This window comes from Drosophila miranda, chromosome XL, assembly GCF_003369915.1.
Source record: "Drosophila miranda strain MSH22 chromosome XL, D.miranda_PacBio2.1, whole genome shotgun sequence".
NCBI classification, from domain to species: Eukaryota; Metazoa; Arthropoda; class Insecta; order Diptera; family Drosophilidae; genus Drosophila; species Drosophila miranda.
In genome coordinates this window covers 12,989,912-13,015,651 of record NC_046673.1, presented here as the reverse complement: position 1 = coordinate 13,015,651, position 25,740 = coordinate 12,989,912, and the positions used below count along the sequence as shown (strand labels likewise).

The 25,740-nt window shown below is 50.9% G+C and overlaps 5 protein-coding genes, 3 long non-coding RNA genes and 1 other non-coding gene across 15 annotated transcripts; 7 read left to right on the top strand and 2 right to left on the bottom strand.

Moving 5' to 3' along the window:
* Positions 1-354: 354 nt before the first annotated feature.
* Positions 355-2,376, top strand: LOC108153261. Its single transcript, XM_017283126.2, has one exon. It carries the CDS (start codon positions 470-472, stop codon positions 1,934-1,936), a length of 1,467 nt encoding a protein of 488 aa, XP_017138615.1. The 5' UTR covers positions 355-469; the 3' UTR covers positions 1,937-2,376.
* On the bottom strand, positions 2,031-3,851 carry LOC108153299. 2 transcript variants are annotated; one of them, XM_017283203.2, is made up of 3 exons: positions 3,465-3,851; positions 2,968-3,396; positions 2,031-2,870 (listed from the first exon to the last, which is right to left on the bottom strand). In XM_017283203.2, exons 1-2 carry the CDS (start codon positions 3,825-3,827, stop codon positions 2,998-3,000), a joined length of 762 nt encoding a protein of 253 aa, XP_017138692.1. In that variant the 5' UTR covers positions 3,828-3,851; the 3' UTR covers positions 2,031-2,870; positions 2,968-2,997. The 2 variants fall into 2 exon arrangements, with proteins under 2 accessions (XP_017138692.1, XP_017138682.1); XM_017283193.2 differs by having other exon boundaries at positions 2,031-3,396.
* Positions 3,836-23,010, bottom strand: LOC108153278 (U4/U6.U5 tri-snRNP-associated protein 2). Of its 6 annotated transcripts, none has more exons than XM_033396539.1 (10): positions 22,896-23,001; positions 17,348-17,401; positions 13,637-13,753; positions 13,524-13,577; positions 9,799-9,927; positions 9,686-9,739; positions 5,600-5,728; positions 5,487-5,540; positions 4,271-5,423; positions 3,836-4,211 (listed from the first exon to the last, which is right to left on the bottom strand). In XM_033396539.1, the coding sequence occupies exons 1-10, from the start codon at positions 22,915-22,917 to the stop codon at positions 3,956-3,958; spliced, it is 2,022 nt and encodes a 673-aa protein (XP_033252430.1). In that variant the 5' UTR covers positions 22,918-23,001; the 3' UTR covers positions 3,836-3,955. The 6 variants fall into 6 exon arrangements, with proteins under 6 accessions (XP_033252430.1, XP_033252560.1, XP_033252529.1 ...); XM_033396669.1 differs by having other exon boundaries at positions 5,487-5,537; XM_033396638.1 differs by having other exon boundaries at positions 9,686-9,736.
* Positions 7,154-8,184, top strand: LOC108153314. The gene is made up of 3 exons (XR_004474377.1): positions 7,154-7,412; positions 7,476-7,660; positions 7,743-8,184. It is a non-coding gene; the product is annotated as an uncharacterized LOC108153314 (transcript).
* Positions 8,724-13,499, top strand: LOC117185914 (L-xylulose reductase-like). Its single transcript, XM_033396953.1, has 3 exons — positions 8,724-9,096; positions 9,154-9,382; positions 13,248-13,499. Exons 1-3 carry the CDS (start codon positions 8,789-8,791, stop codon positions 13,371-13,373), a joined length of 663 nt encoding a protein of 220 aa, XP_033252844.1. The 5' UTR covers positions 8,724-8,788; the 3' UTR covers positions 13,374-13,499.
* LOC117192524 lies at positions 11,352-12,382 on the top strand. Its single transcript, XR_004474370.1, has 3 exons — positions 11,352-11,610; positions 11,674-11,858; positions 11,941-12,382. It is a non-coding gene; the product is annotated as an uncharacterized LOC117192524 (long non-coding RNA).
* On the top strand, positions 14,636-16,179 carry LOC117192601. The gene is made up of 3 exons (XR_004474392.1): positions 14,636-15,409; positions 15,473-15,657; positions 15,740-16,179. It is a non-coding gene; the product is annotated as an uncharacterized LOC117192601 (long non-coding RNA).
* On the top strand, positions 16,540-17,302 carry LOC117192346 (L-xylulose reductase-like). Its single transcript, XM_033397008.1, has one exon. The coding sequence runs from the start codon at positions 16,784-16,786 to the stop codon at positions 17,168-17,170; it is 387 nt and encodes a 128-aa protein (XP_033252899.1). The 5' UTR covers positions 16,540-16,783; the 3' UTR covers positions 17,171-17,302.
* A 1,437-nt stretch (positions 23,011-24,447) lies between the features above and the next one.
* LOC117185985 lies at positions 24,448-25,491 on the top strand. Its single transcript, XR_004471170.1, has 3 exons — positions 24,448-24,719; positions 24,783-24,967; positions 25,050-25,491. It is a non-coding gene; the product is annotated as an uncharacterized LOC117185985 (long non-coding RNA).
* Positions 25,492-25,740: the final 249 nt, after the last annotated feature.

The window sequence follows — 25,740 nt, the reverse complement described above, 5'->3', positions numbered from 1 at the left end:
TTAAAAATATACCGTAAATATACTGACGAATTCAAGTTATATTTTACAAATTCCTCGATTTTGACTTGTTTTCTTGCTTTCATTGGGTATGGAATAAGACTCATTGTTGTCAACCGGTTAAAGGTTCCTTTCTTATAAGACTGGCTAATTTTAACAACTCATTTATATTGGATTTTAGACAAAAAAAGGTCAACAAAAATTTCCACTAAATACATTTTGTACATGCTAACTACACGCCAACTACACATTTGCTACATATTAAAGACATATTGATTTAATTATCAGCAGCGCCACCTGACATTAGTCAGTTGAATTAGTCGGTATGATTACGGTATATTTTTAAAATGAGACGGTATATTTTGGTATATTTCTTAGGGTCGGTTTAGCCAATATTTCGCGGAAATCGTTCCTTTTTTTTACCTTACCGCCAAGACGTCCAAATATAATATAACAAATAAACAGGATCGAAATGTTAGCGGGCGTACTCATCGAGATTCGTCCCTACCTAAACTGCGGCCAAGTGTATATCCAGCTCCATCGCAATGACGCCAGCAACATGCGCGTCATCATCCTGGAGCAGCGAATCTACATTGATGATGCCGACCGTGGAACAGGGAAATCCATAGACACCGAGATCATGCGGGTAAACGAGTTCGACATGGACCTCAGCAGCCTGTCCGGCTTCCTCTTGAGCGGCAAAAACATGAGCTTTCGCTTTAGTTTCAACAGAATAGCCGTCGCTGTCCTCGACAAACGCACGGTAAGGGTGCCCATGCAGCCGCTGCTCCTTAGCTGCTGCGAGAATGAATCCCTGGCGATCCAATGCGTTGGCTGCCAGGCAGAGGTCGCCCCGCGGCGCATCTACACGCGCCTTCGTGAGTTTCCCAATTGCATTGTGGATCCGAATGAGTTCTTTTGCCACGGCCACGGCCACGACCATGGACATGGACATGGACAGGACAGGCCACACAGCCTGTTGCCGGGCGAGAAAGACCTCTTCTACGGCCTCAACAACGTGATCATACGGATGGTCAATCTGGCCAAAATTGTGAGACGTGGCGAGCACTTGCATTGCCAGCGCTGCATGCGTTTCCTGGGCATGGCCATCTTCAATGGAGAAGCGGCCAGACTGTGGGCCGATACCGTTCGCTGGCTGCCGTCAGCTCAGAAATCAGACGGACTGCCGCCGGCCATCCGTCACTTCTTCCAGTTTTCCACCATGACGGAGCTGGTGTTGCGCCTGCTCAACAGCCTGTGGCCCCATGTGTTGCCATCAATAAACCTCACGGGCAGCCGCGCCGTTCTGTACGCCTCTCCCACGTCGCAGCAAAAGCAGTATATGCTCATCCGAGTGGTGGAGCCGCAGCTGAGAGTGCTGCGGCGCATCAATGGGAAGGCGCCCGTGCTGCGCGGCTACTATGCCATCAAGCTCAGTTACGGCATCTACGAAGACTGCCAGGAGGAGCCGCCGGATATCCTGCAGCGCTGGCAGGCCCACCAGGATGTCTCCCAGTTTGAAATCTCTCCCAAAATGTTCATGGAGCTGCGCCAGCGCCTCGACTGCAACGCCGAGTACCAACCCATGGAGTGGCGCCGCAGTGCGATGGAAGAAAATCTCGTCCTTACGTACTTCATATACGAGGACGAGGCTCAGCCGGGCGGCATTTACGTGGCTCGTGCGAAGCTTCCAAGCGCATACAGTAGCGACAGCGATGACGAACAGTCGAATCCAGGCAGCGTAACGTTCGGCCGAAGGCGCAGCCCAAGTATCAGACGTGCCATATCCCTGCCGAGCGTGCTCAATGGAGAGTCCAACCGCCAGCGTCTGCTTAATTGGCTGCTAGAGTCGCGCCTGAATGCGGCCAAGAAGGAGTCTGGCCGCCAGCGCTTGGCAGAGTTGCAGCCGAACCTGAGCGTCGCCTCTTCCTCAAACTAATTCTCGTATCCTCTCTTCAGACAGAGTGCAGAGCAGAGCTTATGTTACTCTCACTTTTGTTCTTTGTGTTAGTTTTAATAAGAATTTCATTTAATTTGTAATATTTGACGCATTTATTTAATCTTTACAAACATTTTTCTCAACAAGTATTAGCTAAAGGAAGTAGTGGAGGTGGAAGTAATGCTAGTCCAGTTGTAGTACAGTGCGTTTCATGGCCATGCGACCAGTGGCTGTGATTCCTGGATAGATATTTGGTTTTGTTTTTGGTTGGAGTGCATGTCCATTCATGCCTCCTAACGCCGTGAAACGCACTGTACTATGCATCAAAATTGTATATATGGTGGAAAACCACAAAGTAAAATTCAAAACAATTAAGTTAAGAAAATAAATACACACATTAATTCATTTAATGAGTTTTTGGAAAACAAGAGAAAATAATATTTTTGCTAGTTTAATTAAAATAAAAACCATTAAAAAATGATTCAAATAATGTTTTGAGAAAAAATCAAATCCAAAAAAATGACAAACAAAATTGCAAGTCACAAATAGTATCTGAATGGATAAAAACTTAAACGATTGTTGAATATGTTTGGAATATATTTTATAAAATTAATTCTATTTTTCCTATATTTTACAACGAGATTTATCTTTTATATAGACAAAAAACTTCTGTAAACTTTGAATATGATATAATGCGAGTAGTAGAGGTAAACGATGGAGGATATGAACGAGGATTAGAAGCGGGCGACGAACGGGCTTGAGGGCAGATCCATCCGAATGAGAGCTCTGAAGCACACCCCGCACTGTCCGCCTGCCTGCATGTGATTGAAAACGCTTTTGGGTAATCTGAACATCAGCTTCAGTTATAAGCGGAACTCATATAGAAACTCATTCATCCAAAGAAAGAGAGGACAAAGGCTGGCCAGGATCAAGGCTAGCAGACGGAGGGAGAGATATGCCGAAGATCTGATGTATTGATTATAGACCAAAACGAATTTCGTACATAATAAAGAAAGTAACCCCATTCAAACCTTGAGTCTTTGATTCCTCGATTCCAGGCCTCACTTGGCCAAGCGTCGCATCTGCTTCGTCTGCTCGCCCATGGCTATGTGGGCGTTATCCGCCTTGTTGATTAGCGCGTCCAGTTTGTCCAGATCCGAGTCTATGCGCTGCTGCTTGGCGGCCTTGGCGGCACTGACCTCGGCCGCCGTGGGTGGGTGCCGGGGCTGCTCTTGGACAGGGGCACGCTCTTCCTGGGACGCGGCTCCCTCTGCTGCTTCTGCTGCTGCTGCAGACAGATCTACGGACCCGGAGCTGGGTCGGGCAAAGATGTTGGTGAGGCTGCCGCAGGCCGTCTGCTTAAATCGGTTCAGTCTCTGCTGCGTGCTGGACAAAATGCTATTCAGTTCGCCCAGCTTGCCGCCGACATCTCTGAGCGCTTCGCCTTGTTGCTCCAACAGCTTTGGGCGGGCAAAGAAACCGTAGGATGTCGTCAAGCGTTCGTGGAGAGGAGAGTTCAGGGACTTACCACTGCCTCGGCTGCATCGTGGTCGGCCTGCTCCTGCTCGAGGCGGGCTTGGAGTCTACGATCAAACTCGTCCTTGTCTGGCGCCTGCAGGCCCAGCAGCTCCGCCCGCTGGCACTCTTGCTCGTAGCTGTTCTGCTGCTGCTGCAATTCGGACATCTTGCTTTCAAACACTCTGGCAACCGACTGGCAATAACATCGATTTTTTTTCCTTGCGCTCAATCCCAGGGCCAGTACCCCCTTCCCTTCACCCCTTGGGAATTGTGGGGGAGCCCAGGCATGCGCACGGCTTACCATCTGATGGAACAGCTGAAAACAGCAGCCACAAGGAAAGATAGAAAGGCGGAGCATAGGGAGTTGAATCATAAATCGAATAGAAATACAAGGGTTTATTATAGTCTGGTCTGTCTGGACTATAGCTTGTATTATAGCTCGTGGTATGGAGGTATTTTCAGTACAAAAAATAAACTAGAAAGGGACCATGAGCGCTTGGATCATGAGGGATCCGAACTGCGCTCGTAGATCTGAATGTAGGACTCGGTGAGGGTGATCATCTGGGGTAGGATTTCGGTGACATGCAAGTCCTGCATCTCGTACCACTGCCCGTTTGCCTTGTGCAGAATGTGGGCGCGATAAGTGCCCTTCTTGGGGTCACCGTCGTGGACAATATTCGCCACCAGATTGTATTTGGTATCCTTGACATCCTTGTCCCTCTGGCGCATGCCCAGAATGTCACCAAAGTCCACGTTCCTGGCGGGAAGAGGGGCAGAGGTGAGCAAATACTCCACGAAATCGCCAGCGATACTCACTTGATGGGAAAATTGACAATGGTGGGATTCTTCTCCAAGAAGAACGTGTTCTTGGTGAACCGCTTAATGTACAAGATAATGAACTGCGGCAATCGGGTGATCTCGAAGCGTTTCATGAAGTTGTCCTTGTAGGTTTTGTACTCTTTCTCGGCACTGCCATTGAACTTGCCCAGCAGCTGGTAGAGATTCACTTGCGGAATGATGTTCTCGCGGAACTCGTCGGTGAACAGAGGTGGCGGCGGCAGGTCGCAGGTGAGATAGATAAAGTTTGTGTGCTCCACCTGATCCTGGTACTCCTCGGTGGCGAGCAGTTTCTCCTTGGCTGCGTCGTCCAGCTCTACGGGCGGCATTTTGCGCGTAAATATCTGCATTTCGCCAAGGAAGATGTTATACAGAATGGAGGAGTTGGGTTGCTTGTTGCCCTTGAGGGCGCGATGGAGGGTGTTGAGGAACCAGGAGAGAAAGTCAATGGGATCGCCCTGCTCTGTTATTTGAAAGCGCTTACTCGACCATAGCACCACCGCCTGCAGCATTTCGTGCGGCGAGACGTGAGCCTTGAAGTTGCGCGGATTCCACATTTTTCGCATCAGCTCGCCGAAGCGCTGCACCAGGGTGAACATCGAGTCGCCCGGCGGCCGCTTGATCTTTGCGTAGCTCTGCTCGCGCAGGAAGTAGTCCCGCAGGGGGCCCACGTGCGAGAGGGCGTGTAGCACCACGTTACAGTAGTCGTTGGCTTTGATGTTGTTCAGACCGACGACGCCGGGCAGATAGAGGATGCCGTCGACGGTGCGCGACTGCTTCGGCAGGACGAAGTCGAGTTTGCTTATTTCCTGCTTGGTGAAGGTCGGGTTTAGCACGTATTTGATGTCGTCCAGCGACGAGTCGATGATCTCGTAGTTGTCCGGCAGGCAGTAGAATCTCAGTGTGTGGAGATTGAGGAACACATGATGCGCCTCGCCCACCGAATGCGTATAGGCGTGCGTGTTAGTGCCGCGTCCCTGGAAATACTTGCCGCACACCAAGCAAGCGTACACATTAATCCGCGTCAGCGAAACGGAGCAAAGCTTCTCGAAATCAAAGTCCAACAGATTGCGGTTGATCGTGTCCAGGTAGGGACACACGCGATACTTCGGATTGAACACGGATGGCGTCTCTGCATGGTGGAAAAGAGTGAAAATGATTTACCATCATGCTAGGGCTGTTCAAATTCACTTACCATCGTCTTCTTGCATATTTGCCGGCCTGTTGTCCAGCCTGGGGCGCTTAGCTGCTAAACATATGGAATGCTGTTAAGTTTTTTCTAGAAGCTTGGGAAGACATGTTAACTACCTGTGGAGTTCGTTTGCGCCATTTCTTGCCGTTGTTTTGTCAAAAATTCATTTAAATATGAATTCAAGAACTTTGTTGATAGCGGTGTCCAGTACTGGAAATCGGCTGCCGGTAGCAAGGTTGCATGTGCTGAAAATATCGATTCATCGATTGAATGCATATCGATATTTAAAAGGATTAAATATTTAACGATTTAACATGTCATTTAACGTCAAATTCACGTCAGGAAGAAGAATAACAAAAATCACATCAAATTCAGGTCACAAGGAAGAAAAACCACAAAATTTTCGTCGAAAGGAACGTGCCAACGTGCCGTTACCGGTATTTTTTTTTTTTTTTTATTATTGCCAAATTAATGCAAGAAAAATAAAGAGAGTGGAGTTGTCGATGCCAAAGGCAGAAGAAAGAAAGGCCGTAAACCAAAAGAAGAAGGCCTGTCTCGCTCTCTCGTGGGAATTGACTTTGAATTTCGAATATTTCGGTATGTATCTATTTTCATTGCGGCCAAAAACGGAGAGACGATTCCGTGTATTGCGATGCCAGCATCAACGAAAATAGATGCCCAAATGGAAGTGCAAACATCTCTGAGGGGAGGGGTGGAGTGTCATCGTGTGGCCGTGTGTCTTCTGTCAGTGTGTGATTGGATACTGCTTGCTGCTTTCTGCTCGATGGCTGCCCCTAGAGCACGAGGTGCAGGCGTATCTGGAACACCAGCTGCTCGACGGTCTTCTTCAGGAGCGCCGCCAGCGACAGGATGAATCCCAGGAGTCTGAGGGAGAACAGCCAGGGCGTGGTCATGAGAACGGCAAAGACACCCCGGGCATTGGCCATGCGCCACAGCAACTGGCGCTGGATGGTGCGCAGCTTGAACTTGCTGTTCCACAATCGGTGGCGCTTCGAGCCGACGGTTTCGTTGAAGCCCACGGTCTTCTCGACCAGCCAGAACACCGCGCAGCACAGCAGTTGCAGTACCAGCAGCACGACCTTGACCACAGCGGTCTCCAAGACGAGGTGGTACAAGGCCACCATGCGCTGACGGTGCTCCGGCTGCATTGTGGAGAGCACGACTGCGCCGAGGGACTCCAGCGGGGAGACCCTGGGGGAAGGGCCGTCGGAGAGCTCCTCCCACTCCGAGTCCGACTCGGTGCGCTCTATCGAGCTGAACTCGCTCTGGCTCTGACAGGTCTGGCTCTGACAGGTCTGGCTCTGACAGGAGCACGACTCCTCTTGGTCCTCCTCGGTGGGCATCGAGTAGTCGCCCTCGTAGTCGCCCTCGTAGCGGCAGTCGGAGTACTCTTCGTGGAGGTCGTCGTAGTAGTCTCCGCGGCTGTCCGGAGAAGCGCCGCCTGTCCAGAGGGAGCTCAACACGGGCGGTGGTCCCATCGAAGCCATCTGTGGCACAGCATTGAATCCATCTGAATCCCCCATCGGAGGGAAGGTGGGGGGGTGAGCGTGACCTATTGGACCCATTGGGCGGGACAGCAGAGGACTGGTGTGGATTTGGCCTAGGAAGAGCATCGCATTGAGTCCATTCTTGTCGGTGGAACCTTCGGGGGGACCTGCAGCCCCGGCTGCTGCTGCTGCTGCTGGTCGGTAAAGACGAAGGATCCCATGGATCCGAAAATACCCCGCGAGCGGGTGAATGGGGAACGTGGATTGTTAATAGTTGGATTCATCTTATTCCACCACTTTATGTTCCCTGTGCTTTCGATATTTGCTGCCGTTCTCTGTGTTGTGCCGCTCTCTCCAGATATTCGTACTGAAGAATATTCATGCCGTGGACTATGAGCCGATCTCGCATTGCATTTACTGGGTAAGATTAGCTGAGGCTGCGTGCGGTAGAGGATAATCCTAATCCTTCTTTAACTTCTACCAGATCGAAGGCAGAAGTCACAGGATCAAGCGTTCGCTGGCAAATGGCCTAAAGGTCAGCTTGTTGGCTAACTCTGGACATTGCCATCGAGGGCTCTGGTCTGCGGTGGTACCACCAACTGTGACAATGTCCACGATGAGGTCGACTGCTGCAAGCGGCCAGAAAAGTTTTAGTGTCCCATCAACAAGGTGAGACAAGATATCTGCCCAAATTCTTTAGCTAACCATATCCTATTCATTGTCATTATTAACTGTCTGTATTGATTTTTAGTCCAAAGTAACATCAGAAATGTCGGAGGAGGACTGCTCGGGCGGATCCTCGTTCATGTGCTGGATGACGACCACATTGCATGAATCTCCGGCTGGAGTACTGGGGCCGTGCCAGGCGGATATAGCGGTTGAGGTCGCCCACCTTGTGGGTCAGATTGAAGCGGATTGCCATCGGAGAGACGCAGCTGGACCGTCGTCATGGCCGACTTCTCGTTAAGGCTCAGTCTGCCTTTGGTATGCTGCTCCGGCAAGACCCGCACAGAGCCAAAGGATGACCAGGCTTCGGATCCGCTTGCCCTCAACTCTCAGCAAGTCGGAGCGCGTGTCCAATATCTCCTCCAAGGCGTCTACGGTGTTTCATAATTTTTAGAACTCTACTCGAACTCTTGTCCTTACAAAATTTCTTTAATTAAAAGACTGTACTGATACATAGTTGGACATTAGCCGAGGGTTTGAGTCTTGATTTCTTTTGGGAATGCCGGGGTCTTCTCTGCCGTGATGGGACCTGATACTTCAAGCATATGTATGAAATATATTATGTATATTCTTCTGATAAACTTTGAAAACGGGAAAAGCATACAATCACATATTTTAGTGAGAAAAAGCCAGCTGGGCTTGATAACCCGGGGATCTAATCAAGAAAGTTCGTGTGCGACATGTTCGGTGTATGAACTGGCACATCTCTGGATATACTGTATGGTTAGGGGTTAGTGTTAGTAGATCAAGCCAGGGTAAACTTTAAGAAGTATCGCCTGGCGTAGAAGACAACTTTAGATATCGCTTATCGGAAAAAGGCGGCTCTATTTATACATTTTTATAGCTGGTCGGTCTGGTTGATTAAAGCTGCTGAGAGAATCTCTGAGTTATTTTCAACGACTTTAAACGCCCTACCGCAATCCAAAGCTCTCGTCTTGGCAGAGCTTTGGCCAGCAGATTAGAGCGATAAGGTGTCAAATAGTTCCAGTTCTTAATACGATCTCCGTACACACAGAGCGAAAGTTTCCGCAGCAACGCAACTAGAAGCTAGAGATCAACAACACGTTCATCATGTGGGCCGATCTCAAAAACAAGGTGATCTTGGTGACGGGCGCCGGTGCGGGCATCGGCCAAGCACTGGTCAAAGAGCTGGCAGGCGCGGGAGCCACGGTCATAGCAGTGGCCCGCAGCGAGGCACAGCTCAAGGAGCTAGCTGCCTTTGATCCCAAGCACATTCAGCCCCTGCAGCTGGACCTGGCCGAGTGGCAGCCGGTGAGAGAGGCCCTGGCCAAGGTGCCACTCTTGGACGGACTGGTGAACAATGCCGGAGTGGCCATCATCAAGCCATTCGAGGAGCTCACCGAACAGGACTTTGATACGTGAGCGTAAAGAGATCTCTGTCAAGAATAAAAATTGCATTAATTGTTTGCTTCCAGCCACTTTAATGTGAACATCAAGGCCGTCTTCAATGTGACCCAGGCCCTGCTGCCCAAGCTCCGCGATGGAGCCTCCATTGTGAATGTCTCCTCGATAGCGGCATCGCGCTCGTTTGCCGGTCATACCGCGTACAGTGCCACCAAGGCGGCCCTCGACTCGCTGACCAAGTCATTGGCCCTGGAGCTGGGTCCACGTCGGATACGAGTCAATTCGGTCAATCCCACGGTGGTGCTGACCAAAATGGGGCGTGACAATTGGTCGGATCCCGGCAAGAGCGGACCCCTGCTGGCCCACATTCCGCTCAATAGGTTCTGTGAGGTGCAGGAGGTTGTCGACGCCACTGGCTACCATTAATCCGCGTCAGCGAAACGGAGCAAAGCTTCTCGAAATCAAAGTCCAACAGATTGCGGTTGATCGTGTCCAGGTAGGGACACACGCGATACTTCGGATTGAACACGGATGGCGTCTCTGCATGGTGGAAAAGAGTGAAAATGATTTGCCATCATGCTAGGGCTGTTCAAATTCACTTACCATCGTCTTCTTGCATATTTGCCGGCCTGTTGTCCAGCCTGGGGCGCTTAGCTGCTAAACATATGGAATGCTGTTAAGTTTTTTCTAGAAGCTTGGGAAGACATGTTAACTACCTGTGGATTTCGTTTGCGCCATTTCTTGCCGTTGTTTTGTCAAAAATTCATTTAAATAAGAATTAAAGAACTTTGTTGATAGCGGTGTCCAGTACTGGAAATCGGCTGCCGGTAGCAAGGTTGCATGTGCTGAAAATATCGATTCATCGATTGAATGCATATCGATATTTAAAAGGATTAAATATTTAACGATTTAACATGTCATTTAACGTCAAATTCACGTCAGGAAGAAGAATAACAAAAATCACATCAAATTCAGGTCACAAGGAAGAAAAACCACAAAATTTTCGTCGAAAGGAACGTGCCAACGTGCCGTTACCGGTATTTTTTTTTTTTTTTTATTATTGCCAATTTAATGCAAGAAAAATAAAGAGAGTGGAGTGGGCGATGCCAAAGGCAGAAGAAAGAAAGGCCGTAAACCAAAAGAAGAAGGCCTGTCTCGCTCTCTCGTGGGAATTGACTTTGAATTTCGAATATTTCGGTATGTATCTATTTTCATTGCGGCCAAAAACGGAGAGACGATTCCGTGTATTGCGATGCCAGCATCAACGAAAATAGATGCCCAAATGGAAGTGCAAACATCTCTGAGGGGAGGGGTGGAGTGTCATCGTGTGGCCGTGTGTCTTCTGTCAGTGTGTGATTGGATACTGCTTGCTGCTTTCTGCTCGATGGCTGCCCCTAGAGCACGAGGTGCAGGCGTATCTGGAACACCAGCTGCTCGACGGTCTTCTTCAGGAGCGCCGCCAGCGACAGGATGAATCCCAGGAGTCTGAGGGAGAACAGCCAGGGCGTGGTCATGAGAACGGCAAAGACACCCCGGGCATTGGCCATGCGCCACAGCAACTGGCGCTGGATGGTGCGCAGCTTGAACTTGCTGTTCCACAATCGGTGGCGCTTCGAGCCGACGGTTTCGTTGAAGCCCACGGTCTTCTCGACCAGCCAGAACACCGCGCAGCACAGCAGTTGCAGTACCAGCAGCACGACCTTGACCACAGCGGTCTCCAAGACGAGGTGGTACAAGGCCACCATGCGCTGACGGTGCTCCGGCTGCATTGTGGAGAGCACGACTGCGCCGAGGGACTCCAGCGGGGAGACCCTGGGGGAAGGGCCGTCGGAGAGCTCCTCCCACTCCGAGTCCGACTCGGTGCGCTCTATCGAGCTGAACTCGCTCTGGCTCTGACAGGTCTGGCTCTGACAGGTCTGGCTCTGACAGGAGCACGACTCCTCTTGGTCCTCCTCGGTGGGCATCGAGTAGTCGCCCTCGTAGTCGCCCTCGTAGCGGCAGTCGGAGTACTCTTCGTGGAGGTCGTCGAAGTAGTCTCCGCGGCTGTCCGGAGAAGCGCCGCCTGTCCAGAGGGAGCTCAACACGGGCGGTGGTCCCATCGAAGCCATCTGTGGCACAGCATTGAATCCATCTGAATCCCCCATCGGAGGGAAGGTGGGGGGTGAGCGTGACCTATTGGACCCATTGGGCGGGACAGCAGAGGACTGGTGTGGATTTGGCCTAGGAAGAGCATCGCATTGAGTCCATTCTTGTCGGCGGAACCTTCGGGGGGACCTGCAGCCCCGGCTGCTGCTGCTGCTGCTGGTCGGTAAAGACGAAGGATCCCATGGATCCGAAAATACCCCGCGAGCGGGTGAATGGGGAACGTGGATTGTTAATAGTTGGATTCATCTTATTCCACCACTTTATGTTCCCTGTGCTTTCGATATTTGCTGCCGTTCTCTGTGTTGTGCCGCTCTCTCCAGATATTCGTACTGAAGAATATTCATGCCGTGGACTATGAGCCGATCTCGCATTGGATTTACTGGGTAAGATTAGCTGAGGCTGCGTGCGGTAGAGGATAATCCTAATCCTTCTTTAACTTCTACCAGATCGAAGGCAGAAGTCACAGGATCAAGCGTTCGCTGGCAAATGGCCTAAAGGTCAGCTTGTTGGCTAACTCTGGACATTGCTATCGAGGGCTCTGGTCTGCGGTGGTACCACCAACTGTGACAATGTCCACGATGAGGTCGACTGCTGCAAGCGGCCAGAAAAGTTTTAGTGTCCCATCAACAAGGTGAGACAAGATATCTGCCCAAATTCTTTAGCTAACCATATCCTATTCATTGTCATTATTAACTGTCTGTATTGATTTTTAGTCCAAAGTAACATCAGAAATGTCGGAGGAGGACTGCTCGGGCGGATCCTCGTTCATGTGCTGGATGACGACCACATTGCATGAATCTCCGGCTGGAGTACTGGGGCCGTGCCAGGCGGATATAGCGGTTGAGGTCGCCCACCTTGTGGGTCAGATTGAAGCGGATTGCCATCGGAGAGACGCAGCTGGACCGTCGTCATGGCCGACTTCTCGTTAAGGCTCAGTCTGCCTTTGGTATGCTGCTCCGGCAAGACCCGCACAGAGCCAAAGGATGACCAGGCTTCGGATCCGCTTGCCCTCAACTCTCAGCAAGTCGGAGCGCGTGTCCAATATCTCCTCCAAGGCGTCTACGGTGTTTCATAATTTTTAGAACTCTACTCGAACTCTTGTCCTTACAAAATTTCTTTAATTAAAAGACTGTACTGATACATAGTTGGACATTAGCCGAGGGTTTGAGTCTTGATTTCTTTTGGGAATGCCGGGGTCTTCTCTGCCGTGATGGGACCTGATACTTCAAGCATATGTATGAAATATATTATGTATATTCTTCTGATAAACTTTGAAAACGGGAAAAGCATACAATCACATATTTTAGTGAGAAAAAGCCAGCTGGGCTTGATAACCCGGGGATCTAATCAAGAAAGTTCGTGTGCGACATGTTCGGTGTATGAACTGGCACATCTCTGGATATACTGTATGGTTAGGGGTTAGTGTTAGTAGATCAAGCCAGGGTAAACTTTAAGAAGTATCGCCTGGCGTAGAAGACAACTTTAGATATCGCTTATCGGAAAAAGGCGGCTCTATTTATACATTTTTATAGCTGGTCGGTCTGGTTGATTAAAGCTGCTGAGAGAATCTCTGAGTTATTTTCAACGACCTTAAACGCCCTACCGCAATCCAAAGCTCTCGTCTTGGCAGAGCTTTGGCCAGCAGATTAGAGCGATAAGGTGTCAAATAGTTCCAGTTCTTAATACGATCTCCGTACACACAGAGCGAAACTTTCCGCAGCAACGCAACTAGAAGCTAGAGATCAACAACACGTTCATCATGTGGGCCGATCTCAAAAACAAGGTGATCTTGGTGACGGGCGCCGGTGCGGGCATCGGCCAAGCACTGGTCAAAGAGCTGGCAGGCGCGGGAGCCACGGTCATAGCAGTGGCCCGCAGTGAGGCACAGCTCAAGGAGCTAGCTGCCTTTGATCCCAAGCACATTCAGCCCCTGCAGCTGGACCTGGCCGAGTGGCAGCCGGTGAGAGAGGCCCTGGCCAAGGTGCCACTCTTGGACGGACTGGTGAACAATGCCGGAGTGGTGCTGACCAAAATGGGGCGTGACAATTGGTCGGATCCCGGCAAGAGCGGACCCCTGCTGGCCCACATTCCGCTCAATAGGTTCTGTGAGGTGCAGGAGGTTGTCGACGCCACTGGCTACCATTAATCCGCGTCAGCGAAACGGAGCAAAGCTTCTCGAAATCAAAGTCCAACAGATTGCGGTTGATCGTGTCCAGGTAGGGACACACGCGATACTTCGGATTGAACACGGATGGCGTCTCTGCATGGTGGAAAAGAGTGAAAATGATTCACTTACCATCGTCTTCTTGCATATTTGCCGGCCTGTTGTCCAGCCTGGGGCGCTTAGCTGCTAAACATATGGAATGCTGTTAAGTTTTTTCTAGAAGCTTGGGAAGACATGTTAACTACCTGTGGATTTCGTTTGCGCCATTTCTTGCCGTTGTTTTGTCAAATAAGAATTAAAGAACTTTGTTGATAGCGGTGTCCAGTACTGGAAATCGGCTGCCGGTAGCAAGGTTGCATGTGCTGAAAATATCGATTCATCGATTGAATGCATATCGATATTTAAAACGATTAAATATTTAACGACTTAACATGTCATTTAACGTCAAATTCACGTCAGGAAGAAGAATAACAAAAATCACATCAAATTCAGGTCACAAGGAAGAAAAACCACAAAATTTTCGTCGAAAGGAACGTGCCAACGTGCCGTTACCGGTATTTTTTTTTTTTTTTTTTTATTTTTTTTTATTGCCAATTTAATGCAAGAAAAATAAAGAGAGTGGAGTGGGCGATGCCAAAGGCAGAAGAAAGAAAGGCCGTAAACCAAAAGAAGAAGGCCTGTCTCGCTCTCTCGTGGGAATTGACTTTGAATTTCGAATATTTCGGTATGTATCTATTTTCATTGCGGCCAAAAACGGAGAGACGATTCCGTGTATTGCGATGCCAGCATCAACGAAAATAGATGCCCAAATGGAAGTGCAAACATCTCTGAGGGGAGGGGTGGAGTGTCATCGTGTGGCCGTGTGTCTTCTGTCAGTGTGTGATTGGATACTGCGTGCTGCTTTCTGCTCGATGGCTGCCCCTAGAGCACGAGGTGCAGGCGTATCTGGAACACCAGCTGCTCGACGGTCTTCTTCAGGAGCGCCGCCAGCGACAGGATGAATCCCAGGAGTCTGAGGGAGAACAGCCAGGGCGTGGTCATGAGAACGGCAAAGACACCCCGGGCATTGGCCATGCGCCACAGCAACTGGCGCTGGATGGTGCGCAGCTTGAACTTGCTGTTCCACAATCGGTGGCGCTTCGAGCCGACGGTTTCGTTGAAGCCCACGGTCTTCTCGACCAGCCAGAACACCGCGCAGCACAGCAGTTGCAGTACCAGCAGCACGACCTTGACCACATCGGTCTCCAAGACGAGGTGGTACAAGGCCACCATGCGCTGACGGTGCTCCGGCTGCATTGTGGAGAGCACGACTGCGCCGAGGGACTCCAGCGGGGAGACCCTGGGGGAAGGGCCGTCGGAGAGCTCCTCCCACTCCGAGTCCGACTCGGTGCGCTCTATCGAGCTGAACTCGCTCTGGCTCTGACAGGAGCACGACTCCTCCTCTTGGTCCTCCTCGGTGGGCATCGAGTAGTCGCCCTCGTAGCGGCAGTCGGAGTACTCTTCGTAGAGGTCGTCGTAGTAGTCTCCGCGGCTGTCCGGAGAAGCGCCGCCTGTCCAGAGGGAGCTCAACACGGGCGGTGGTCCCATCGAAGCCATCTGTGGCACAGCATTGAATCCATCTGAATCCCCCATCGGAGGGAAGGTGGGGGGGTGAGCGTGACCTATTGGACCCATTGGGCGGGACAGCAGAGGACTGGTGTGGATTTGGCCTAGGAAGGGCATCGCATTGAGTCCATTCCTGTCGGCGGAACCTTCGGGGGGGACCTGCAGCCCCGGCTGCTGCTGCTGCTGCTGGTCGGTAAAGACGAAGGATCCCATGGATCCGAAAATACCCCGCGAGCGGGTGAATGGGGAACGTGGATTGTTAATAGTTGGATTCATCTTATTCCACCACTTTATGTTCCCTGTGCTTTCGATATTTGCTGCCGTTCTCTGTGTTGTGCCGCTCTCTCCAGATATTCGTACTGAAGAATATTCATGCCGTGGACTATGAGCCGATCTCGCATTGGATTTACTGGGTAAGATTAGCTGAGGCTGCGTGCGGTAGAGGATAATCCTAATCCTTCTTTAACTTCTACCAGATCGAAGGCAGAAGTCACAGGATCAAGCGTTCGCTGGCAAATGGCCTAAAGGTCAGCTTGTTGGCTAACTCTGGACATTGCCATCGAGGGCTCTGGTCTGCGGTGGTACCACCAACTGTGACAATGTCCACGATGAGGTCGACTGCTGCAAGCGGCCAGAAAAGTTTTAGTGTCCCATCAACAAGGTGAGACAAGATATCTGCCCAAATTCTTTAGCTAACCATATCCTATTCATTGTCATTATTAACTGTCTGTATTGATTTTTAGTCCAAAGAAACATCAGAAATGTCGGAGGAGGACTGCTCGGGCGGATCCTCGTTCATGTGCTGGATGACGACCACATTGCATGAATCTCCGGCTGGAGTACTGGGGCCGTGCCAGGCGGATATAGCGGTTGAGGTCGCCCACCTTGTGGGTCAGATTGAAGCGGATTGCCATCGGAGAGACGCAGCTGGACCGTCGTCATGGCCGACTTCTCGTTAAGGCTCAGTCTGCCTTTGGTATGCTGCTCCGGCAAGACCCGCACAGAGCCAAAGGATGACCAGGCTTCGGATCCGCTTGCCCTCAACTCTCAGCAAGTCGGAGCGCGTGTCCAATATCTCCTCCAAGGCGTCTACGGTGTCTCATAATTTTTAGAACTCTACTCGAACTCTTGTCCTTACAAAATTTCTTTAATTAAAAGACTACTGATACATAGTTGGACATTAGCCGAGGGTTTGAGTCTTGATTTCTTTTGGGAATGCCGGGGTCTTCTCTGCCGTGATGGGACCTGATACTTCAAGCATATGTATGAAATATATTATGTATATTCTTCTGATAAACTTTGAAAACGGGAAAAGCATACAATCACATATTTTAGTGAGAAAAAGCCAGCTGGGCTTGATAACCCGGGGATCTAATCAAGAAAGTTCGTGTGCGACATGTTCGGTGTATGAACTGGCACATCTCTGGATATACTGTATGGTTAGGGGTTAGTGTTAGTAGATCAAGCCAGGGTAAACTTTAAGAAGTATCGCCTGGCGTAGAAGACAACTTTAGATATCGCTTATCGGAAAAAGGCGGCTCTATTTATACATTTTTATAGCTGGTCGGTCTGGTTGATTAAAGCTGCTGAGAGAATCTCTGAGTTATTTTCAACGACCTTAAACGCCCTACCGCAATCCAAAGCTCTCGTCTTGGCAGAGCTTTGGCCAGCAGATTAGAGCGATAAGGTGTCAAATAGTTCCAGTTCTTAATACGATCTCCGTACACACAGAGCGAAACTTTCCGCAGCAACGCAACTAGAAGCTAGAGATCAACAACACGTTCATCATGTGGGCCGATCTCAAAAACAAGGTGATCTTGGTGACGGGCGCCGGTGCGGGCATCGGCCAAGCACTGGTCAAAGAGCTGGCAGGCGCGGGAGCCACGGTCATAGCAGTGGCCCGCAGCGAGGCACAGCTCAAGGAGCTAGCTGCCTTTGATCCCAAGCACATTCAGCCCCTGCAGCTGGACCTGGCCGAGTGGCAGCCGGTGAGAGAGGCCCTGGCCAAGGTGCCACTCTTGGACGGACTGGTGAACAATGCCGGAGTGGTGCTGACCAAAATGGGGCGTGACAATTGGTCGGATCCCGGCAAGAGCGGACCCCTGCTGGCCCACATTCCGCTCAATAGGTTCTGTGAGGTGCAGGAGGTTGTCGACGCCACTGGCTACCATTAATCCGCGTCAGCGAAACGGAGCAAAGCTTCTCGAAATCAAAGTCCAACAGATTGCGGTTGATCGTGTCCAGGTAGGGACACACGCGATACTTCGGATTGAACACGGATGGCGTCTCTGCATGGTGGAAAAGAGTGAAAATTAATTACCATCATGCTAGGGCTGTTCAAATTCACTTACCATCGTCTTCTTGCATATTTGCCGGCCTGTTGTCCAGCCTGGGGCGCTTAGCTGCTAAACATATGGAATGCTGTTAAGTTTTTTCTAGAAGCTTGGGAAGACATGTTAGGTTAGGTTAGGTTAGGTTGAGGCGGCTGCCGGGCTCGCTCGGAACCCGTCACACTTAGGCCGGTTTCGGCCCGTTGTGATACCGCATAGGATCATTTCCTTCCTGCGTTGTGAGACTTCCTGTCAGCAATTATCCCATCCAGATGCTCTCACAAAGTTCGCTATCCTCCTGGGACATAGTTTGGACATCTCTGAGATGTCGTGTAGAAAGGCTGAGCCCAGGTGCTGTAGCCTTCTTCTGCTGAGAGCTGGGCAGGAGCAGAACAGATGTTCCACTGTCTCCTCCTCTTCCTCGTCTCTACAGCTGCGACAAAAATCGTTATGTGGGGCCCCCAGCCTGTTAGCGTGGGTGCCTATTAGCCAGTGTCCCGTGAGGGAACGTGGGACTACGCTGCACCTTTTCCTGCTTAACTTGAGGAGCTCGGAGGTGCGCTTCATGTCCATGGTCGGCCATGTTTGCCGAGTTGTGCGACATCGTGGCACTGTTTGCCACATATCGTTGTTTAGTCGCTTGTATTGCTCCCTTATAATGAGCTTACAGGTGGCCATTGGCATACAGATATCCTCCTTGTCTTGGAGAAGGGGGATTGTAGTGCCAGATCTGGCCAGCTCGTCCGCTATACAGTTGCCCTCGATGTCCCGGTGGCCCGGGACCCAAATCAGGCTAATAGCAAATTGCTGAGCCATCTCGTGCAGAGATTTGCGGCAGTCTGCCACGGTGGCCGAGTTCGAGGAAATCGCGCTTAGCGATTTGATCGCAGCCTGGCTGTCGCTATAAATGTTTAGCTTGGTTGCCGTGACGGCAGCCGCTTGTAGGCAGTCTAGAGCCTCCCTGATTGCTATGACTTCCGCTTAAAAGACACTGCAATGATCTGGGAGTCTGAAGGAATGCCTTATGCTTAGCTGTTCAGAGTAGATTCCCCCTCCGACTCTGTCGTCCAGCTTTGATCCATCTGTGAAGATGTTTATGGCCCCATCTGGGCCTGGGAGTCCCTCGAGCCATTCGTCTCTGTGAGGGATGATTGTGTCGAAGGGAGTGTCTGTGTACTCTCTTGGAACTTGGTAGTCTGTTTTTGAGGGGACGGTACTGCTATTATTTAATATGGCTGAGTGACCTATGCACTGTGTCACCCATTGATCTGAGTCTCTTAGACGTATTGCTGCTGCTTCTGCCCGTTCCTTTCCTGCGAGGTCAAGGCTCTGTAGGCATAGGATGGCATTTAGCGCATCATTTGGGGTGGTGCGAAGAGCTCCGCTGATGCATAGGGCGGCAGTCCGCTGGACTTTGCCCAGTTGCTTGGTGATCGCCCTTTTTGATAGGGCCGGCCACCACACCGTAACTCCGTAGAGTAGTATTGGTCTAACTATAGCTTGATATATCCATTGGACTATGCTTGGGATCATACCCCATCTTAGCCCAATAGCTTTTTTGCATGTGTAGAGTGCAGTCATTGCCTTCTTCACTCTGTCTTTGACATTCAGGTTCCAGCTAAGCTTCTTGTCAATTACCAACCCTAAGTAACTGGCACTGTCGCTAAAGGAGAGCCTGCATCCTTGTAGTATTGGAGGGTTGAGGGGCGGGACCTTGTATTTATTTGTGAATAGTACGAGTTCCGTTTTTGAGGGATTTACTCCCAGACCGCGCGATTCTGTCCAATCCGACAGTTGCGCTAGCTTTGTGGACATTAAGTCGCACAGTGTTTGGGGGTATTTCCCCGAGAAGATAATCGCAACGTCGTCCGCATAGGCCACGACATTGCAGCCCCCCCCTTCTAGGTCAAATAGAATCTTGTTGACTGCTATGTTCCACAGAAGAGGAGACAGGACACCACCTTGCGGGGTGCCTCTGTTGACATACCTTGACTGGTCGGACGATCCCATCGATGATGTCACCGTCCTGCATGTGAGCAATTGATCAATGAGCATCACCAAGTGACGGTCCACCCCCAGGTCAGTCAGGGCTTCTGTAATGGCGCCCGGTACAACGTTGTTGAAAGCTCCCTCAATATCGAGAAAGGCTATGAGTGATGCAGAGATTTCTCTACCGCTGAGATCACTTCATGAAGAGCCGTTTCCGTGGATTTTCCTTTCCGGTAGGCATGCTGTGCGCCTGACAGCAACTGAGGGTGTATAGTTGTCCTCAGTTGCAGCCCGACGAGTCTCTCAAAGGTTTTGAGGAGGAAGGACGATAGGCTGATTGGTCTAAAGTCTTTTGCAGCTGAGTGCGAGGCTTTCCCAGCTTTGGGAATGAAGACTATCTTTGCCTTAAGCCATGTTCGCGGGATTGTACCCACAGCCAGTATCTTCCTGAAGATACCTTGTAGCCAGTTGATGGCCGTATCCCCGGCCCAGCTTATGTTACGTTTTGTGAGGATGTGATCCATCGAGGTTACCGGTCCCTCTCCTGGAAGATGTGCCGTCTCGATGGTTGTGCACCCTGGAAAATGTGTGTCTAGTAGAATATGCAGGGACTCCTCACTGGAGTTAGTCCACGTGCCGTCATTCCTTTTAAGATACCCTACCGAGGGGTTAGTTTTTGAGAGAATCTTGCGAAGCCTTGCGGCCTCTGACGTTTCCTCAATTTCCGAGCAAAATTTTTGCCAAGAGGCCCTTTTTGCTTTCCTTGTTTTCCTTTTTATATAGTGACAGACTGATTTTGTAGTCTGCCCAGTGGCTCTCCTCGTTCGCGCTTTTGGCCCTGTTGAAGAGGGTCCTGCAGCTTTTACGTAGGATGTCTATTTGTTTTGACCACCAGGGGGGTTTCTTTTTCCCCCTAGGTTTGCTAGAGGGGCACGCTGCCGCGAAGGCTTTGTTGCATGCCTCTGTGAACCTGTTCACTAGGCGATCTAGGTCGTCTTTTGTGTCAGGGCATGATGGTGCTTTGGAGGGAAGTAAGTCCTCCAGGGCTGAGCTATACTTTTCCCAGTTGGCTTTCCTGGGATTAATATAGTCCTTAGGTTTCGGACACTCGAGGGATAGTGTGGTCTCGATGTATCTGTGGTCAGAGAAAGAGTGGTCATCAAGGACTTGCCAACTCTTGACTATGTCTAACAGGTTGGAAGACACTAGGGTGATGTCAATAACCTCCTGTCGATTTTTAATTATAAAAGTGGGGTCGTTGCCCCGATTACAAATAAATAGATTTGAGTTGAGGATGAAGCTGAAAAGTGACTCACCCCTTACATTTGTGTTCGAGCTCCCCCATTGAGTGTGGTGAGCGTTGGCATCGCAACCTATTAATTGGTCTATGTCCGACCTCTCGCTGTCGCTGGCTAGTTTGCGAACCAGGTCGTTGGAAGGATCGTTTCCCTCATGGGCCATGTAGGACGACATCAGCCTTAGATGTGTCCCTTTCAGCTCTAGGCTTGCCGCCGTGTTGTCGCTATCGCTATAGTTATGGAGCAGAAAGATATTAAGGTGCTTTCTGGCGAGAATGCAGGTGCGGGTTTTACCTTCATGTTGAGCTACAATTATCTTGTACTCCTTCGACCCTAGTCCACAAACCTTGTCTCCCACTATCCAAGGTTCCTGGATCAGGGCTACGTCTGCTCCGCTCTCTTCGAGGCGGAGTATAAGAGCAGCGGATGCTGCTTTACAGTGGTGGAGATTGATCTGAAGGAGCCTCAAGGACATCCTTAGTGTTCTCCACCACTGTAATGTCGGCATCCGGATCGTCCTCGACTTCCTCGTGGCAACACATCGCCTCGAAGTCGCATCTCAGCGTGCCATCGGTGGAGTAGCCCTCTGGGTCTATCTCTGTGTGATCGTCGGGTGCTTCGATCTCCGATGCCGCGTCCTGCTCAACTGGCTTGTCGACAGGACGTGCCTCGGCCGCCGCATCCGACTTGTAGACCTTTACGGTCACAGAGCTGAACCCAAAATTGAGCTCGCCTTTGGCAGCCTCAATCGGGGCCAGCGACTCTTTGTTGAGGACGACCACCGCCTGGTTTGTGGGGCCCTGTGTCGTCTCAACTTTGACCACCTTCCAATCTGCTGTTGGGAGGTGGGGGTTGCATCTTTGCAACATTTTTAGGATGCGCTCCGGCTTCTTCATGGAGGCGGGCACCCAGACTCTCGCCCTTGGTCTACTGGGCACTTCGCTCCAGTCTTCAGCGACGAGCTTCGCCCCTGGGTAGACTTCCCCGACTTGCGCTACCGCTGCTTTGTACAGCTGTACGGAGCGCTCGTCTTCACAGGCTACGATTTTTATGCAGCCCTGGTACCAGCCCATGTCTTTGCAGACGGGGGGGTCCAGGCTGCTTTTCCAGCAGCTCGAAGCAGCGGTCGGCCAGTGCCGCTTCCACCCACTTCCACTGGTTTCTAGGTATCCGGGAGTCCGCGCTGCCTTTGTCCAGGACGCCAATCAGCGTCCTTTCTCTGGCAATCTGCGCGAATGATGTGTTAGGCAGCACTCTGGAGCGCTTCGGTGTCGGCCCCGGAGTCTCTTGTGAGCGCTGCCTTTTTGGCTGAGGGGCTTCCTTCTTCGGTGCTTCCTTGCCAAAGTTCGGCAGCACCTTCGAGGCCCACTCAACCTTCTTTATCCATTTGTCCGTCGGGCTGGACATCTGGCTTGCGTTCTGCCGACGGAGTATATTGCCAGCACTCCTTCTATCGGCATATGTAAAAGATTTGGCTTGGACACTAGTAGATGGTGACTCATCACCCGCCACTTTACCAGCAGGCAGAGCAGCCGCAGGATTGCATAGCCACTCTGCCAAGGTATCGATTTTGGGAGCCAATTCACCACCCACCCCGACACCGGGATGGGACCCCTTTGGGCTCTCCCTAGCATCTTCCGCCGCGCAGGTTTTCCCTGCTGATTTGCGGGTCGGGCCAGGCCTTTGGGCCGCTGCCTTCCCCTGTTTGGGATTGCTCCCTGTTGGCATTTGGGGAGTACCAGACTCATTTTTTTTGTTTTTAAATTCTTCCATTCTTTTCCCACGAGCTGCAGAGAAGGGGTACGGTCCGTCCGGGCAGAGATCCACGTTGCCCGGATAGGGCATACTTAGAACAGGGGGCTGCCAAGTCCCTGAGCTCTCCGTTAACGACTGGGCTAGTTTTATATACCGGGCCCCCAGCCAGGCTGACTCTCGGCACGGGTCGAATAACACTCTTAGTCCGGCCCGGTGTGAGCTGAATGTGGGGGGTTGGGATGTGGGTAGGTAGTGTGTAGGGATAGGGGAGTGTGTGAGCGAGGCGGCACCACAAGCGCATCGTCAGTGTTGCTACTTCGCGAACACCCGCTGGCTGTCCGGGGCTGCTTATTTTCGGTACTCTCCCTAGGGATGTCCGATTATTCGCAGCTGACCTACGTATATGACCTGTACATATATAGGTAGGTCGTTCGCTATCCGCAACCTGCGACCCGTCCGGTGGCCTCAGCTAGGCCCCCTTTGAGCCACCTCACGAGCTCATCAGACCAGAGAGACATGCTAACTACCTGTGGATTTCGTTTGCGCCATTTCTTGCTGTTGTTTTGTCAAAAATTCATTTAAATAAGAATTAAAGAACTTTGTTGATAGCGGTGTCCAGTACTGGAAATCGGCTGCCGGTAGCAAGGTTGCATGTGCTGAAAATATCGATTCATCGATTGAATGCATATCGATATTTAAAACGATTAAATATTTAACGATTTAACATGTCATTTAACGTCAAATTCACGTCAGGAAGAAGAATAACAAAAATCACATCAAATTCAGGTCACAAGGAAGAAAAACCACAAAATTTTCGTCGAAAGGAACGTGCCAACGTGCCGTTACCGGTATTTTTTTTTTATTTTTATTTTTTTTTATTATTGCCAATTTAATGCAAGAAAAATAAAGAGAGTGGAGTGGGCGATGCCAAAGGTAGAAGAAAGAAAGGCCGTTAACCAAAAGAAGAAGGCCTGTCTCGCTCTCTCGTGGGAATTGACTTTGAATTTCGAATATTTCGGTATGTATCTATTTTCATTGCGGCCAAAAACGGAGAGACGATTCCGTGTATTGCGATGCCAGCATCAACGAAAATAGATGCCCAAATGGAAGTGCAAACATCTCTGAGGGGAGGGGTGGAGTGTCATCGTGTGGCCGTGTGTCTTCTGTCAGTGTGTGATTGGATACTGCTTGCTGCTTTCTGCTCGATGGCTGCCCCTAGAGCACGAGGTGCAGGCGTATCTGGAACACCAGCTGCTCGACGGTCTTCTTCAGGAGCGCCGCCAGCGACAGGATGAATCCCAGGAGTCTGAGGGAGAACAGCCAGGGCGTGGTCATGAGCACGGCAAAGACACCCCGGGCATTGGCCATGCGCCACAGCAACTGGCGCTGGATGGTGCGCAGCTTGAACTTGCTGTTCCACAATCGGTGGCGCTTCGAGCCGACGGTTTCGTTGAAGCCCACGGTCTTCTCGACCAGCCAGAACACCGCGCAGCACAGCAGTTGCAGTACCAGCAGCACGACCTTGACCACAGCGGTCTCCAAGACGAGGTGGTACAAGGCCACCATGCGCTGACGGTGCTCCGGCTGCATTGTGGAGAGCACGACTGCGCCGAGGGACTCCAGCGGGGAGACCCTGGGGGAAGGGCCGTCGGAGAGCTCCTCCCACTCCGAGTCCGACTCGGTGCGCTCTATCGAGCTGAACTCGCTCTGGCTCTGACAGGTCTGGCTCTGACAGGTCTGGCTCTGACAGGAGCACGACTCCTCTTGGTCCTCCTCGGTGGGCATCGAGTAGTCGCCCTCGTAGTCGCCCTCGTAGCGGCAGTCGGAGTACTCTTCGTGGAGGTCGTCGTAGTAGTCTCCGCGGCTGTCCGGAGAAGCGCCGCCTGTCCAGAGGGAGCTCAACACGGGCGGTGGTCCCATCGAAGCCATCTGTGGCACAGCATTGAATCCATCTGAATCCCCCATCGGAGGGAAGGTGGGGGGGTGAGCGTGACCTATTGGACCCATTGGGCGGGACAGCAGAGGACTGGTGTGGATTTGGCCTAGGAAGAGCATCGCATTGAGTCCATTCTTGTCGGTGGAACCTTCGGGGGGGACCTGCAGCCCCGGCTGCTGCTGCTGCTGCTGGTCGGTAAAGACGAAGGATCCCATGGATCCGAAAATACCCCGCGAGCGGGTGAATGGGGAACGTGAATTGTTAATAGTTGGATTCATCTTATTCCACCACTTTATGTTCCCTGTGCTTTCGATATTTGCTGCCGTTCTCTGTGTTGTGCCGCTCTCTCCAGATATTCGTACTGAAGAATATTCATGCCGTGGACTATGAGCCGATCTCGCATTGCATTTACTGGGTAAGATTAGCTGAGGCTGCGTGCGGTAGAGGATAATCCTAATCCTTCTTTAACTTCTACCAGATCGAAGGCAGAAGTCACAGGATCAAGCGTTCGCTGGCAAATGGCCTAAAGGTCAGCTTGTTGGCTAACTCTGGACATTGCCATCGAGGGCTCTGGTCTGCGGTGGTACCACCAACTGTGACAATGTCCACGATGAGGTCGACTGCTGCAAGCGGCCAGAAAAGTTTTAGTGTCCCATCAACAAGGTGAGACAAGATATCTGCCCAAATTCTTTAGCTAACCATATCCTATTCATTGTCATTATTAACTGTCTGTATTGATTTTTAGTCCAAAGTAACATCAGAAATGTCGGAGGAGGACTGCTCGGGCGGATCCTCGTTCATGTGCTGGATGACGACCACATTGCATGAATCTCCGGCTGGAGTACTGGGGCCGTGCCAGGCGGATATAGCGGTTGAGGTCGCCCACCTTGTGGGTCAGATTGAAGCGGATTGCCATCGGAGAGACGCAGCTGGACCGTCGTCATGGCCGACTTCTCGTTAAGGCTCAGTCTGCCTTTGGTATGCTGCTCCGGCAAGACCCGCACAGAGCCAAAGGATGACCAGGCTTCGGATCCGCTTGCCCTCAACTCTCAGCAAGTCGGAGCGCGTGTCCAATATCTCCTCCAAGGCGTCTACGGTGTTTCATAATTTTTAGAACTCTACTCGAACTCTTGTCCTTACAAAATTTCTTTAATTAAAAGACTGTACTGATACATAGTTGGACATTAGCCGAGGGTTTGAGTCTTGATTTCTTTTGGGAATGCCGGGGTCTTCTCTGCCGTGATGGGACCTGATACTTCAAGCATATGTATGAAATATATTATGTATATTCTTCTGATAAACTTTGAAAACGGGAAAAGCATACAATCACATATTTTAGTGAGAATAAGCCAGCTGGGCTTGATGACCCCGGGATCTAATCAAGAAAGTTCGTGTGCGACATGTTCGGTGTATGAACTGGCACATCTCTGGATATA